Source organism: Loxodonta africana, chromosome 5 (assembly GCF_030014295.1).
Source record: "Loxodonta africana isolate mLoxAfr1 chromosome 5, mLoxAfr1.hap2, whole genome shotgun sequence".
Classification (NCBI taxonomy): Eukaryota; Metazoa; Chordata; class Mammalia; order Proboscidea; family Elephantidae; genus Loxodonta; species Loxodonta africana.
The window spans coordinates 135,981,661-135,998,536 of record NC_087346.1 but is presented as its reverse complement, the minus strand read 5'-3'; the positions used below and the strand labels follow the sequence as shown (position 1 = coordinate 135,998,536).

General features: G+C 39.1%; 1 protein-coding gene across 2 annotated transcripts in view; it reads right to left on the bottom strand.

Moving 5' to 3' along the window:
- Positions 1-16,437, bottom strand: part of DHX15 (DEAH-box helicase 15) — a 59,558-nt gene extending 43,121 nt beyond the window's left edge. For both annotated transcript variants that reach the window (XM_064286008.1, XM_003411291.4), the window contains exons 1-3: positions 16,211-16,437; positions 8,883-9,309; positions 4,337-4,530 (exon numbers count right to left, since the gene is read on the bottom strand). In XM_064286008.1, the coding sequence (XP_064142078.1) occupies positions 4,337-4,530; positions 8,883-9,309; positions 16,211-16,281 (692 nt within the window). In that variant the 5' untranslated portion in view covers positions 16,282-16,437. The remainder of the gene's footprint in view (positions 1-4,336; positions 4,531-8,882; positions 9,310-16,210) is intronic.
- Positions 16,438-16,876: the final 439 nt, after the last annotated feature.

The window sequence follows — 16,876 nt, the reverse complement described above, 5'->3', positions numbered from 1 at the left end:
GCATGAAGGACTTATACAATGAAAACTATAAAATACTGCTTAAAAAGATTAAAGAAGACTTAAATGAAAAGATGTTCCATGTTCATGGACTGGGATGCTTAATATTGCTAAGATGTCATTACTACCCAAAGAGATCTACAGATCGAATGCAATCCTGATCCAAATTTCAACTGCCTTCTTTACAAAAATAGAAACACCACCCTAAACCAACCCACATGGCTAAAACAATGCTGAAAGAGAACAAAGTAGGACTCACACTTCCTAACTTTAAAACATACTACACAGCTTCCAACACTCGGTCTGGGTACACAGCTACAGTAATCAAAACAGTCTGATACTGGTGTAACAAAAGACACAGGGACCAATGGAATAGGATTAGGAGTCCCGAAATAAATCCACACAGTATGGTCAACTGATTTTTGACAAGGGTACTAAGTCAACCTGATGGGGAAAGAAGAGTCTCTTCAATAAATGGTGCTGCAAAAATTGCAAAAAAATGGAACAGTATCCATACCTCGCACCATATACAAAAACAAACTGAAAACGGATTAAGGACCTAAATGTGCAAACTAAAACCATATAATTCTTAAAACAAGAAGCAGGTGCAACACTGTCAGGCCTCACTTTCAGCAATGAATAATATAATACAACAACAAAAGCAGAAACAGCAAAAGACAAAATAAATAAATGGGACCTCATAAAAACTGAAAACTTTTGTTCACCAGAAGACTTTACCGAAAAAGTGAAGAGACAAGTTACCTACCAGGGAAATATCTTTGGAAACCATATACCTGACAAGAATCTTACAACCAAAATATATGTAAAACTTTGACAACCTTACAACAAAAAGACAACCCAATCATAAAAGGGGCAAAGGACGTGAATAGACATTTCACCAAAGAGGACATTCAAATGATCATCAAACACATTTACCCATCAGAGATGCAAGTAAAAACCACAATGAGATACCATTTCACTCCCACTAGGATGGCTAAGATAAAAAACAAGAAATAAATGTCGGCGAGGATGTGGGGAAACCGGAACCCTTATGCATTGCTAGTGGGAATGCAAAATGGTACAGCCATTCTGGAAAAGTATGGCCACTCCTTAAAAAGCTAAAAATAGAACTATTGTATGACCCAGCAATTCCACTCCTAGCTATATGTACCCAAAAGCCTTGAAAGCAGACGCTCAGAGACTTGTACACCAATGTTCATTGCTGCACTATTCACAACCTAAATGTCCACCAACAGATGAATGCATAATCAAAATATCATACACACATATCATGGAATACTTTTCAGCCAGCAGGAAAAATGAAGTCTTGATACACGCCACAATACGGATGGAGCTTGAAGACATTATGTTGAGTGAAATAAGCCAATCACAAAAGGACAAGTATTGCATAATCTCACTTACATAAAAAGACAAGAAAAGGCAGATGTACAGGGACCAAAGTTTATCAGTGGTTACCAGGGGCAGGAGGGAGGGGGGAAAGGGTGATTAACGGTGATGGAAAAATCACACTGAATAAGGATTGCACTGCACAGCCATTTATTGTTAATTGCTGTCAATAAGTTGTACACCTGTAAAAAGTTGAACTGGCAATCAGAAGCTACGTGATAAACATATTTACAAAAAGAGAGTAGCTGCTAAGGGTGCTTACGTACAACCAAATACCTCATGAGATTTGGTTCCTTGATTTGGAGGGTCATGGTTTCATGGGCCATTCCAGTTAATTGGTCTAATAACATGTGTAGTGCTTCTATACTACCTCCTAGTTCATTGTTCAGTGTCTGGGGTTTTAAACGCTTAAAAGCAATCATCCACGGCACAACAATTGGTCTCTGTTCATCTGCAGCAACGTTAAAATCAGGAATAGGAGGATATGGAACATGTGACTAACTGCCTCCATGAACAAATGCCTCCTCTGCCATGAGACCAGAAGAACTGGATAGTGCCAGGCTACTATTACTGAACATTTTGATCAAAGATTCCATAGAAGAATCCTGATCAAAAGGGGGAAAATGCAGAACAGAATTTCAAATTCTCATGGGCTCTAGATTTCCTAAAGCCATGGAGGGTGAAAGAACCCCGTAACTATTGCCCTGAGATAATCTTTAAACCTTAAACCAAAAATATCCCCTGAAGACTTCTTTAAACCAACCAATTATTTAGCTTAACTAGTAAAGAATGTCTGCCTTGAGCATTATGCTCCTTTAAGAATTACCTATATAGGATCAAACTGATAACAGCAACTTGAAAGATTAGATAGGAACCTTAGGAGGCAGTGAGTTTATGTTAACAAGAGAGGAACGGTCAGAAAGCAGGGTAAGAATGGCTGCATGACTCAAAGAATGTATTCAAAGCCACTGAATTATACATGTTGAAGCTGTTGAATTAGTGATATTCTTAACAACAACAAAATAAATTTTAGAAGAAAAAAAAGTTTAGTTATAACTTCTGGGAACCATAACTTCTGAGAGTTCCATAAAAAAAATCACAATGCCAAAATACTATCACTATGTCCTATTTATATACAAGACACTTGTCACTCCCTATTAAATGAACTAAAATCTTTTACAAACATGCACCTCTTGAAAGCCTATCCTCTCTCCACTTCCTACCTACCTACACACACGCACACGTGTGCGCGCACACACACAGGCCCAATATACAACTTTCTTGCCTCCCAATGCCCAAATTCTCTTCTCCCCATTAAACTTTACCAAGAAAAAGTCAATGCATAGTATACCAAATGTCGTAATAATGAAATTATTCCTCCTAAAGAAGAGTAAAATGTGCCCTTTATTACCCTCAATTTTGTGACATTATTTCCTTTTTTAAATAGTATAAAATCATAGCTATGGTTGATGGTTTACGAAGTTTGTGGTCATGAAAACAGAAAGTGGTGATGGTTGCACAACGTTGTGAATATAATAAATGCCACTGTCCTGTACACTTAAAACAGTTAAAACAAACTTTACATGTATTTTTCCACAATAAAAAAAAGTTAGCTAGAGTAACTGTTACGTCAGTTACACTAGAATTAAAAGTGATCAATAACATGCTATCACCAAATTAACAGAATTTATTTAATAAGATTAAGATTTAAGTTAAAAATATGCCTCATAAAGATTTTTTAAAATTCAACTGTTATTAAGCATATCACGGAATTTATTACCATGAAGTTCTAATAAATGTTATATATATTAAAACTAGACAAAAATGACAGGAAACGAACTGTGACTGGATATCCTGATTAAGAATAATTTTAATGTAATACTGTAGTTATATAAAAAAAAAATTTGTCAGAGACAGACACTGAAATATTTACCAATGAAATTATGCATCTAGGATTTGCTTCAAAATAACATGGAATAGTAATAGGCTATGTACGAAACAAATGGTTGAAGATGGGTGATAAATACGTGCAGTCAGTTATACTATTATATTTTTGCATGCAACTGAAGTTTTCTGTAAAATACAGTTAAAAATCAAATGATAAATGAAACAAAACCTTTTGTCTCATTTATCACGTAACGCTATATATCTCTGCCATCAGAGATATCTATTGCCCATGTAATATTGTTCCAAAATTGTCTTTTACATGACAAAGAAATCATTAAGAAAAAAATTATTTAAATGTTACATAAATACAGAATAAGCAAAGGGAAATGATATTTTCAAAAGAAATTACCATCAGGCTACATAATATCACTACTTATGCAGATTCTAAGATGAATATAATAAATTAGGAAAGTTAAAGAAAATGTGAGAAAAGAGCTCAATAAGGTAGTCATCTGCATCCCAGCTATAATGAAGAACAAGGACCTTGAGAGGAGGCTCCAAGAGTATATTACAGAACAAAAGATTTCCTCCTTTTAGCTCATAACGCATGTGTGGTAATAGCTGTATAATTAACATTAAAAGCCCTCTTCCCAAATAAATCATATCCCATCCCACACATCATTTTTGTGCAAAATAGCTGTCTTTTACTAAGATGAATGACTAGTTTTCTATCACACATAATATAAATATAGATCAGAATGCTTCTACTAAAACCACACGTTATAACATCAGTAACATTTCACCTAAAATACAGTACCAAATAAATTAAAATCTGACTTCTGGATTTCAATTTCTACTTAACAGCTATATATATTCTTACCAACAAAGAAGCCACATTAAAAAGTCATATGGTTATTCTAAGAAGGTCTACTTCAGGCTATTATAAATTTAGATGACTTAAGGTTCTACTAGCTAATCCCCTATCTAGTGGCAGAAAACTAAAAGCAGAGAAAGAAGAGTGTCGATTTTTTAAGATAGTACTTACTTAAGAATGGTTTTTGCACTACTGCAGTCTTCAAATCGAATGGAGTAACCAACTTCCTGGCCCAACATCACATCCATTTCATCAGCAACTCTCTGAGCCACACTCATTGCAGCCACTCTCCTGGGCTGGGTACAGGCAACTCCTCTCTTGGGTCCTGGTAACGATCGCATGTACTCGACACACCACTGTGGAATCTATCAAATAATTTAACATTTAAATTAATTCTGTTCTGCCTGCACATCAAGTATATTTAACAAAGTGTTTTATTATCTCTTTCCAACAATTTAAAACAAAATTCAATTAGGCAAATGACAAATAGAATTATTTATGCCTTCAACTTACAACATGAACTCTCTAAGCCAAGGAAGGGTCATGTGTAACAGTGATATGACATAACTGTACTCCTGACTGGGCTAGGTCTACAGAGGCTTTGATGAACATGCTTAAAACAAATTCTATTTTATAACAAACATTGGCTTCCAAAACCACTTAGCTTTCAAAAGAAACTGCAGCTTTTAAATTCCTATATGATTCGATTTATACAAATGCAGGTAAAAGCAGAAATCATATCTTCTTGTAGTAATAAAGTTGTCTTTTATAGTTCAATTCAATTTGCTAACAAGCCAGCAGAATCTAACTTCTAACAGCCCTTTTGTCCTCCCATCCTTCTACTGTCAAGAGGAAGGCTGACAACTGCAATAGTTGAAGTACCATCTTACAATAACTGCCATCTCAAATTCAACGGGGCCTAGAAGAGCAGCAGCAGTAACACCACTTCCATGAAGAAGGGAGGACATCCAAGCGAAAAGAAAAAGGGAGGGAAAAAAAAGCCAAGCCCACATTAGTTGTCACGATGACAGTGCATTTCCTCCCTGTTCCGCTGTCAACAGAAGCTAAAGGATCCTCTAATTTCATCGGTCTCCTCCTCCAGTCACTTAACTGGAAAAAGAACCACGGGGAAAAAATGCAAGGGTCCATGTCCACTACAACAGCAGCAGAAATCCACTGATACGGGAAGAACACGAATGAATCCCCATCAAAGTCTTCAAAAGGCCATCAGGTTCTAATGGTACAAGAGACATAGCTTTCCCAGTACAGGAGCTATACAAAGACACCTAATGGAGAATATTAATTGCTAATCTTACTACATTTTTGTGAGATTACTACATTACACTATTACTGCATTTTTGTCAGGTTACTTCTGCAATTTTGGGATTATTACCGTCATTGACAAATATGTGAAGGGGAGGGCAGATAATTAGGTTGCTTCTTTAAGAAATCCAACAATGCATATCTTTACAGGCTTCAAAGCCTTTAAAGAACAAAAACATACTGAACTAAAATGGCAGTATCTGTAGACTGACAGACCCAGGTTTAGGTGGTTTTCCAACTAAGCTGTATACGACCCCACTTCAGTCACCCTCTTACACAGCCAAAATGTACTTTAAAAGACCAAGGATAACGAAATTAAAAAAAAAAAAAAAAAAAAAAAAAAATCACTGGCAAATTAAAGATATTTAAAATTAATTCAGAGTTCTCAAGGAAAGAACATTCACCAATTTTTGAATTTGCTTCAGGGAAATGGAAGGCTTACTCCCATTTAAAAAACAAGACAGTTTTAGTTAAAAAAGCAGTTTTCACTCTTTTGATCTCAGGACCTCTCTATACTCTTAAAAAGGACACTAAACAATAATCGATTTATTAGAAATAAATACTAAAAAATTACTGAAATATTAATAAACCCATTTTATCCTAAGAAATAACATTTTCTATTAAAAAAAAAAAAATTCTCCAAACAAGTTAGCAAGAAGAGTGCATTGTCTGACACTTCTGCAGATGTCTAATGCCTGGCTCAATAGAAGACAGCTGGATTCTCGTATCTACTTTTACATTCAATACATTGTTTTGGTTGCAGTATATGAAGAAAATACTAGGACCTCAGAGATCCCAGAAAGGGCTTCAGGGTCTTTAAAGGGTTTCCAGACATATTTGGAAAACTGCTGAGTTAATGCATCCATTCACATTTCTAAAAACAGCATTAGGAAGTAAAGCAGGTCCTGATACACACAGGATACTGGCTTCTTCAAGCCAGTCACCAGTTCTTATAACTTCAACTTCAGCTCAGCTTCTTCCCTTCTTCCGTCTGAGGCCCTTCTCATAAAAACTGATTCTCAACTCAACAGTCTTATTGGGTGGTTTTATTTATTCCAACTTCTAATACTTCCTATTTCAGTGTTAACTCTATCAACTCCAGCTTGACTCTCAGACCTAGTGGTCCTTTCCACCTGAAGAATAAACATTTTATTGGTATCCCAAATTCAACAGGCCCAAATACTTAATAGTTCTTCCCATGTCTCCTACTTAATAAGTTATATTTTGACTCTAATGCACCCTCTCTTCTCCATTCCTGACACCCTTTGCAGAGTCAAAGATTTTTGCCGTGATATTCTAAATGGCCTGTCATCACCATTCTCATGCCTCTCCTCTAACGGCTTCCTAATTCATAGCAAGATAAGGCTCAATTTACCAGTCTCACCTGCCCCACTTCTCCCTTCACACATACATACCCTACACTCTGGCCAGACCATTAGATGCCTGCCCTCCTCTAAACTTCCTTGCTATGCTATCCCTTTGCCTGAACTAGCTTCAGTTTCTTATACAAGCAAACAGTATGTGCACATTAAACTGTAATGTAAAATGTCTTTACTGTGGGTATTAGCGAAAAGTTTAAAGTCATCACGCCTTAGATTTTTATTTTTGGTAGGTAAAAGGTAGCCAAAATGGCTGAATATTCTTAACGATTTTGAGTCGAAGCTTTAAGAGCATGCCAAAAAGCATTTGGGAGAAACTCACCATTTAGTCTGTTCAGTTTCCCATCCAAGTCCCCCAAATGCCCTACAATCCTAAGTTTCCAAGTATCCAGAAAAAGCAAACCATTCTAAACAATCACCAACCTCTTGTTTCAAGCTGACATGACCTTTTTCTACACTTTTATTAAACAATCAAACTCATCTCTGAAGGAAAGTTAATATCAGACTAGAGAGTATCAGTAAAAAAAATAAATATAACCTGGGCTGTGGGACAAAGGGACACGGTTTAAATGTTAAACCCACCTAAATCCATAAGGTACAGAGCTCTGGGCAAACCCGGAACTTTTCTAAGATTCTCATGAATCTCTCTGTAAGTCTCATTTTGCTTATCTATTAAACGGTAATTAACACCTTCCCTGCAGGACTGTTGAAAAGCTTAAATGAGATAATACATATAAAGCAGACAGTGCCTGGCTTTATCCAAGTGCTAATTAAGCAGGTGCTGTTAATACTAAGCACAGTGGATAAACCATCTGAAACAATTAAAAATGTTGGTACTAACGCACTCTATAGTTGTCTCCGTGCATTTCTTTAAATTTCAGTAAGGTGATTAAAAAAAAAAAAAAAAAAGCACCCCAACCATTTTAGTTTCTAAGATCAATACTAAATTTTTCCTCATTTAAAAAGGAAAATTGTACTCAATAAGGCTCGGTCTTTAATAAAAGCTTCCTATTTCAATTTGCTATTAAAGAAAACCCCACTGCCATCAAATTGATCCTGACTCATAGCAACCCTAGGACAGGGTAGAACTGCCCCAAAGACTCAGTTGCTATAGCAGCCAACAAAACGTCTCCATGAAGTACTCCAACTAGATCTGTGGCACATGTAACTAAAACATGGATAAACACAAATTTAAAATTACACTGAGGTATCATTTTTCACCTATCGGATTTGTAAAAATCTAAGAGTTCAGAAATATTCTTTAATCGTTTCCCACACATATTCTCATAAATGCTCACAGGAGGATAAGCTGATATGCTCCCTCTGGAAGGCTATTTGGCTGTACAGATCACAATTACTAATGACCCTCTGACCCACTTCCGGTAATTTATCCTACAGATATACTTCCAGATGCAAAACAATCATTGCGAACAGCCTAGATGTCAATCAACAGGGACCCATCCATGCTTGAAAAACATCCTAGATATATTACTAACAACACATTAGGTTCCATGTGTAGGGGTGTAACTAGTTGGATGGAGGTCATGGGTAAGGAGACTTTACCACACAGCTTTTAGGGCTGCTATTTTTTGAAAGAATATTCACATGGTTAAAAAGAATATTTATAAAGACAAAATCAAGCCCCCAAACAAAGAAATAATCAATCAACAAAAATCACTCCAATGATTCAGATTTCTTAAATGAAACATGAACTTCATACCTCCAAATCTATACTGGCCCATAGTCAAGGTGGGTAGGAGAATATCACTCTGCCATATTTAAGGCAACAAAACCGGGAAAACAGCAATGCTATTCCCCCCTGCCCCAGACTCACAAAAGACAGCGACTCCTTATAGGAATCCCACTCTCAAAGTCACTAAAAAGTACTAAACATCAAAGCAGTTATTCCTCAAGGTGTTCTATAAAACAACTAGAATAACCACCAAGATCAAATAAGCAACATTTGGTAACTTAAAACATTAATAAAACATATACAGTGGTATACATTAACTCACCTGTGTTGTTTTACCAGACCCGGTCTCACCAACCAACACAAACGATTGATGTCTAACCAGAATATCTGTAAACCTATCCTTGTATTCCCAAACAGGCAGCTGGAGTCTCTTCTTTAGGATATCGTAGTATCGAGGAGTATGGGGCAAGTTGGTGAACGGATTAATGCACTGTGGAAGTGATGTGTGTCCTGCGTGTCCAGTATGTGCTGAATGAGCAGAGTGGGCTGAGTGTGCAGAGTGGGCTGAGTGAGCTGAATGGGAAGCTTTGAGAGGGGGTAATCCAGCACTGATAAGCATGGCGTTAGTTGAAGCTCGCAATTCCTTCTCCTTCTCCTTCTCCCTCTCCCGTTCTCTATCTCCTCTATCACGTTCTCTGTCTCGATCTTTAGACCGATCTTCACGATCCCGGTCACGATCTCGATCCTTCCTAAAAATAAAAATTTAGAATTCAGTTTCTGAATTTTATGCAAAAGTTCACGACGGCATTACAACCACAAAGAACAACTTAAAAGTCTAACAACCAAATGAATAATGAAACTCAGTAACTTACATAACTATGAAAAATAACAAATAACTTATAATCATTGATCTCCCATGTCTTGCCCATAAATATCTTTCCTTCCCTTGGTTTGATGATGTTTCCAAATTCTTTTAACAAGTTCTTTTAATTCTATCTACAATCTTTAACCATCAGCTGAGAAACACAAGAACTTTGTCTTTCACAGGTGAAATCCCCTCCTACTTTGAAGTCAGAGACTGAATGTGGGGCGGGGAAAAGGCAGGCCCAAATCTGGGAAAGGAGGGCATCACCATCTCTCTTCCAACTACGTGAGAAGGTATTCTCTGCACGGAAAGTATGTTCAAAATGTAGCCGGGATATCGCTAGATACACAGCTACTGTACAAAAAGACAATTCCACCTTACATTAGTTATAATAAACAGTGGTAAGTTCAGGACATTTTCTTTTAGAATTCATTTCTAATAGTTTTTTTTTTTAATTCCTGTCATGGGAAGATGTTTTATGTTGTAATGCTATATGAAAAAGGCATGTATGTTAAAGTATGTGAACATGACATAGTTGAGCAGCTCCACTACAAGTTGAGCAGCATCTAAACTATGGAATAAAAAGAGTTACAGGATTAGATATACATTTCTCAGCACTTTGCCAATTTTGTTCAATAAGCATATGTTGCTTTACAATCAGAGAAACTAAAATTAAAACATGTTCATTTTTTCTTTACTCTCGCATGTTAGCCTGAACAGCAAGAGTAAACATTGGAAGTGCTTCGTAAACCTAAATACCTCGATCAACCATAAAATAAAACCTGGCCAAATTAAAAATACACTTCACTGCACATCGTTTAACTGATTAAAATGTTGGAATTATGCAGAGAGCCACTATATTAAATGTGTTGTGTGCCATCAATTCCAACACATAGTGACCAACCCTACATGACAGACTAAAACTGTCCCATAGGGTTCCCTAGGCTGTAATCTTTATGGAAGCAGACCACCAGGTCTTTTCTCCCATAGAGTGGCTGGTAGGTTTGAACCGCCAACCTTTCGGGTTAGCAGCGGAGTATTTAATCATTGCGCCACCCAGGCTCCTTATATTAAACTTAGTATTGGTCAATTTTAAGTAGTCAATTCTGGTATCCCCTTCTAGTTACTAGTTCTATAAACAGAGATGGTCCCTAATACAATAATTTTAAAATAATGTGTTTACTCATTCTACTAATCCAGTTTATTTCAGATCCAGTTCTACAGTAGACAAACTTTCCACTAGATGTTCAGACCCATACTTGAAAGAATGAGTCAACACGACAGCTATAACAAAAGCCCCTGAACACGACTGTTCCTTATCCTTAAAACACAAATGTACAAATTTCCTATGCCCCAGGTATCATCAGAACAGGAAAGCTCATCTGGGCAACAGTAACTTCCCTAGGGAGAGTACAACTAAAATGTTAAACCCAGTAGGAGTTAAGATGGTCCCTCAATTACAGAAATAGAAAATTGTATCTGGTCATGTCCTTGCTAAATATAATTCTATCCACAGAAATTTAAAGGGAGAAAAAGCCTTATTTTATATTCTACCTTTTCCTGTTCTAGTGTTCACCTTCTATAGAATCACAGAACATACAAATTAGAATTGAAGGAAACCACTCATACCACCTGGCATAAAGGGAAAGGAAACCAATGGATAACCTAATAAACATATAAAATGAAATCTCACAATTCAAAACTTAAGAGTCCTGGCCTATCTTTGAAATATGCCATCAACCATCCTCTTTGCTTCTCTTATTCTGCATCTGGTTTAAGATGCTCATTAATAAAAGGATTTATATTGCCTTCAAATGCAAATGAGGAATAGTTTATAATAGGGTCCACAGAAATGTGCCCAGCCAAGGGAGAAGCAATGTAGCCATGAATGGTTCGAAAAGTAGACTTCTTAAAGATCACAGGACCTAAGAGCTAGAACCTTAAAGAACATATGGTCCAAATAAAGATGAAGGCTGAACTGATGTCACAGGAGTTAGGATCATACACTTGAAAAAAAGGATTCATGTTTCCAATACTCACTCCAAGTGGGAGGGGAGGGGGAACAAAAACCAAAGCTTAATGAACTCCTCCTATACTTTTGGCACAGTACCAGGCACTTAAAATATGAACCTAACCTTCCAAGAGTTTACAAAATTCGGGGGTAGGACTGGGGGAGGGGGTGGACAAAGTAAATCATGTGCTGCCTTGCTTTCTCACAGTAATATCTATATTAACAAAGATTTTTTTCAAGGACCCACTTCATTAGAAACTTCATTACTGAAATTAGCTACAGCACAGAATATGTTGTGAAGACCCAAAGATTAGCTGCTTACCAAGAAATGGGGGTAGCAGTGGACAATGAATAAGATGACAGAAGAAGAATTGATGCATTTGAATTTTGGTGTTGGCAAATACTGAATATATCATGGACTGCCAGAAGAACAAACAAATCTGTCCTACAAGAAGTATAGCCAGAATGCTCCCTAGAAGCAAGGATGGCAAGACTAAGTCTCATACTTTGAACATGTTATCAGTAAGGACCAGTCCCTGGAAAAGGACATCATGCTTGGTAAAGTAGAGAATCAGTGGAAGAGGTAGGCCCTCAACAAGATAGACTGATACAGTGGCTGCAATGAGGAGCTCAAACAGAGCAACGATTTTGAGGATGGGGCAGGACTGGTTCATTCTTTTGCACACAGGGTCACTATGAGTCGGAATTGACTCCATGGCCCCTAATAACAACAGTCGTATAAGGGTAAAAGGTGCACGGGGACCACAGTTATTCTCTAACCATACGTGGGCAAGGCATAAACTGCAATTTACAATGTGGGTCAGTAAATAGTGAAAAGCATTAACAGAAGTCTCTTAGGTAACAGGGAGAATGAAGAAAACAAATTTCAATCACCTCGAATGCTGCCTATGGTTCACTGTTAAAACTGTCTACCTTCAATAGGGGAGGATAAAAATTAAAATTCAGGTAAATGAGGGTTCAAACCCTCTGCTATAAATATGTATCCACTATTATAAGTATGTATGATTTCTTTTTTTAATACTTTACCATAAAGGAGCTTTGTTCTTAAAATATTTACTAATTGAGGTATAATTTTTTTTTTAAAGGAAGATCTCAAGACAGTGGTTTGCAGTCACTGACCACAATACCGTCAGAGACAGAGACAAAATATGACATTCATTAAGCACCTGGTTCTCTACTGTTTCCCTCAATCCTAGCCGTGTACTTTTAAACTGGCTGTATTGAACACAGAAGTTAATTTCTCACTGCCTCAGTTTCTTCAGGTATAAAATGTGGTTTTATTAACAATAGCTATCTTGTGGGGTATGGCAAGGATTAAATGAGTTAATATATGCAATGGGCTTAAAGTGGTGCCTGGCACACAGCAAATGCCCAATAAATATTACCCATTACCGTCAAGCAGATTCCGGCTCATAGCGACCCTACAGGACAGAGCGGAACTGCCCCACAGAGTTTCCAAGGAACGCCTGGCGGATTCAAACTGCCAACCTTTGGGTTAGCAGCCTTAGCACTTAACCACTAAGCCACCAGGGTTTCCCAATAAATATTAGTTGCCACTAAAGATTTTTTTTAACTTACAAATTTACAATGCCATGTTAAGAATACCACGTTAAAGAAAAATAACTATAGTACTGCTGAAGAAGATGTAAACTGGTCATAAAAATCAGTAGATTTTAAATAAGTATTGCTTTGTATCTGACAATCTGTTTCAGAACTAGTTCTAAAGATAAGTGTACAAATATATACATATAAGAATGTTTATCACAATTTTTTATTTACAATAATGAAGACTGAGAAACTAAACATCTATGAGCAGGAAATCGGCTAAATAAGTTACAACACACCTTTACAACTGGAATACTATGCAGCCAATGAAAAGAATAAGGTATATTTACAGCAGTTCATGACATGTTTCTAAAAAAAAAAATCAAACCACAAAACAACACCCATTGAGAGATCTCACTCTTAACAGCTAGAGTTCATATTTGTGAGTAAACATGCAGAGATCAAAAATGTTCCTCAAAGAATTAAAGCTGGGGATATTTTCAGGAATTTTTTGCTGTTTTCTTTATACCTCTGTATATGGACTTCTTACATTCCCTAGGGCAAGTTACTTCACCTACACCGTAAGTCTGTAGTGAAAATGTTTATACATATAGCACCTAGAACAATGCCGGGTGCACAATATGTACTCTATATATATTAGTGTGTTTCACTTTTACACAATGAACAGGAAAAGCTTTTACCAGGAAGTAACTAAAATTAAAGAGAAAAATACCCCTACTTTCAAAGAGTTTTTCCACTCCAACAATATTTTGGGGGATAAATTTTAGAAGATTTTGTGGGATGAGGGAAAAAGGAATAAGGCTAGGGTATATAACATAAACCCCCAACTTCTCTATCTGGCCCTGAAGTTAAAACACGCCAGAAGAAAACAAAGTCACAAATAGTTTGGGAGCATGAATGAGTGAAATCTCCCACTGAATCACTCTCCATTTGCAGCACTGCAAGAATGGGAAAAGGGGACAGTTATATGCAGTGCCACTCACAGACTGACAAGCCTATGTTCTGATAAAACCCATCCCGGTTTTTTTTTAAATCTGCAGGATTGCATTTGAAAAGGCAGTCACCAAAAGTGACTTCAGTTGCCAAGTATGAAACACACTCCAGCACTAATGAACGCTGTAAGCTCATTGCTAAAGAATACTAGTTCTATGAAAAATGAATTATTCAAGATATGAACGTATAAAAACAGCCCTCCAGAATTTCAGGACTTGGGCATTATTCCAAATATGAACTCTTTTTCACCTACAGACAGAAGTCAAGCACTATTGAAGGGAATCATAAGGGCACCACCTAGAAACAAAAAGGGACAGACATTCATTTTGCAGGGGAAAGGGAGCAACCACATATACAGATGAGACCTCTAGCCCCAAAGAAAGCATTTTTAGTGGTGTACATACACAGGGATATAAATATTTTGTGCCAAACTAAAGTCTTGTGAAACATGTTTGTTCCATCTCAGCCAGATAACAAGCAATTTATTTTTGCTTCACAGGCATCAAGAACCAAGTGTTCCCAACTTTACAAGTCATTAAAATCGGCTGCAGTGACTTTAAACTACAGCCATAGGCTGTATGTTGTAACGGAAAAAGCTCAGAGTGAAAAATCAGAAGCTCAGGGTTCTACATCCGGCATTCAACTGCGTAAACCTGCAGAAACCACCTTAACAACTCTGGGTCTCCTTTTCCCACTCCTTGAGTGAGGCTCTGAAGTCACTTCAGCTCTGAGGGTCTGTGACATGTTGCTTCAACGCCATCAAGTTTTGCTGGGTGTTTTTTTTTTTTTTTGGAGGGGGAGGGGCAGCCTAGGGAGAAAACTGTCTAATACTGTAAACTAAATACTTTTCAACATTAAAATGTGACATACTTCTGCTTTATATATTCAATATACGGAACTGCATTAAAAAGTACACCCTATCCTGGCATTTACCGGACACAGCAGAGACCTACAAATCAATCCAGATCATGGGCTTCTGGTCAACAACAATTCCCCAAAGCTACACAGATGGTTTAACACAGTTATTCTGTACACACACACATACACACACGATAAGATAAAATCATCCAAGGAATGTGAACATTCAGGACATTGTGTTTTTGCCTGAATTATCCAAAGAGATCTCTGTACTTTCGGGATAAAAAAAAAAAATGAACAAGAAATGACTTTAATGCAATTACTAATGCACCTTTAAAAAAGGACTAAGGGAAAGGAAAGTTATCTGAAACAGTAAGTCTGTATTTCAAGTCCCAAACAACCTCCCCACGGGGCAATATTTTGCCGTAATTATAACCATTTTTTGAAAAGCGTTTTTTCAAAAGCTACTTATAAAGAACAGCAGAAAAAACAATAGAAAATAACTTATTGGGGGGGAGGAAAGAACGCCTTCTATCCCTACCCCACGGATTTCCGATGCCAATGCTTTAACTAAAGCAGGAAATAAAGGAGATGGCGGGAGCGTAGGCAGAGAGCGGAAGTTTGTCTAGTGTCTTTGAAGTGTTTGAATGGACCGAGGCACGCTCCCTCCCGCCAAACTATAAACGTAGCCTTCTCCATCCCACCAGCCTTCCAGCCCGCCAGGTGTACTCCACGTTCCCCTTTCGACAGGCCCTCTACTCTCCCTTCCCCCGAGAACTCCTCGTCTGCACGTCTCACACTCAACTCCCGCCACCCCCATCCCAGCCTACACAAGAACCCAGGCGCTTCTTTACACTCTCTGACTCTCCCTTCCTGAGATCCAGCCACTCCCCAAGGTCCACTCCCCGGTCCCTCGGCCTGAGAAGTGCCTGGTGCCCTTGGAAGCGAATACTCTCGCCGCGCCCTCCCCCCTTACCCCCCCGCCCCGGCTCCAGGCCTTACTCGGGAACCCGAACCACGAGGTCCGCGGGTCCCTCCCGCCAGCCCCCCTCGAAGAGTCGAGCTCTAATCGGCCCGTCAGATACGTCCTCGTGGCCACAACAGGCCCCTCCACCTACCCGACGGTGGCGGGCGGCGGCCCAGCCACACACACACATTCCCCGCGTCCTTGCTGGGCCGACCGCGGAGAGTGGCGCCGCTTTCCTCCGCCCAGAGGAAAACAAAGACTCGAGCTCCGGAGCCCCCTCGGTCAGGCCGGCCCTGGCCTGCTCCCCGCCGGCCCGCCGCGGCTCCAACAAAGCCCGAGCCGCTGCCTCGCGCCCCCGGCCTGGCTTACCCATCGGTCCCCGCACGCTTCTTGCCGGAGGGGTAATCCTCCCCCAGGTCCAACCGGTGCCGCTTGGACATCTTCGTACTCTTCGAGCGGGCGGTTACCAAGAAGGAGAAAAAAGAGAAGCCAGTGGCTGTAGCGCCGCAGTCGAGGGCAGCTACTTTGGAGAACCCCCACCCCTCCCGCTACAACAGCCTACACCGTGCGGCCGGAACCAGGAGCTAAAATGGCGGCGGCGACGAGGGCTGGGCCTGCGCGCGCGCTTCCGCAGCGTACGTACTGTGCGTCCTTGCGTGCGTAGTGCACGCACACGACTCTCGGAGGCGGCAACTCTGGCCCCGCCCACCAACGCTCTGGCCCGCCCACCCCGCGCCCCGCCTGACGCCTCCCTATTCCCGGCGCTTTCCGAGTCTGAGAGGGTGTAAAGAGCCGTGAGACGGAGGCGCTTGAGGCTCCGCTTCTGTCTCACTGTCCCGCTCTGATTTAGGAAATTGAAAGGGAGGAAGTCTAGTCCTAGTTAGGAAATCCTACCTATCTGTATGGTCTTGGCTTTAGGGCAATCTGAGACCAGCCAAGCCAGGACTGGAACCTGATCTAAAACTCCAAATCTAGAACTTGTAGCTACTGTGCTAAACACTCAATTGCAGAGAGAAAACTGAGATGAGAAGATGT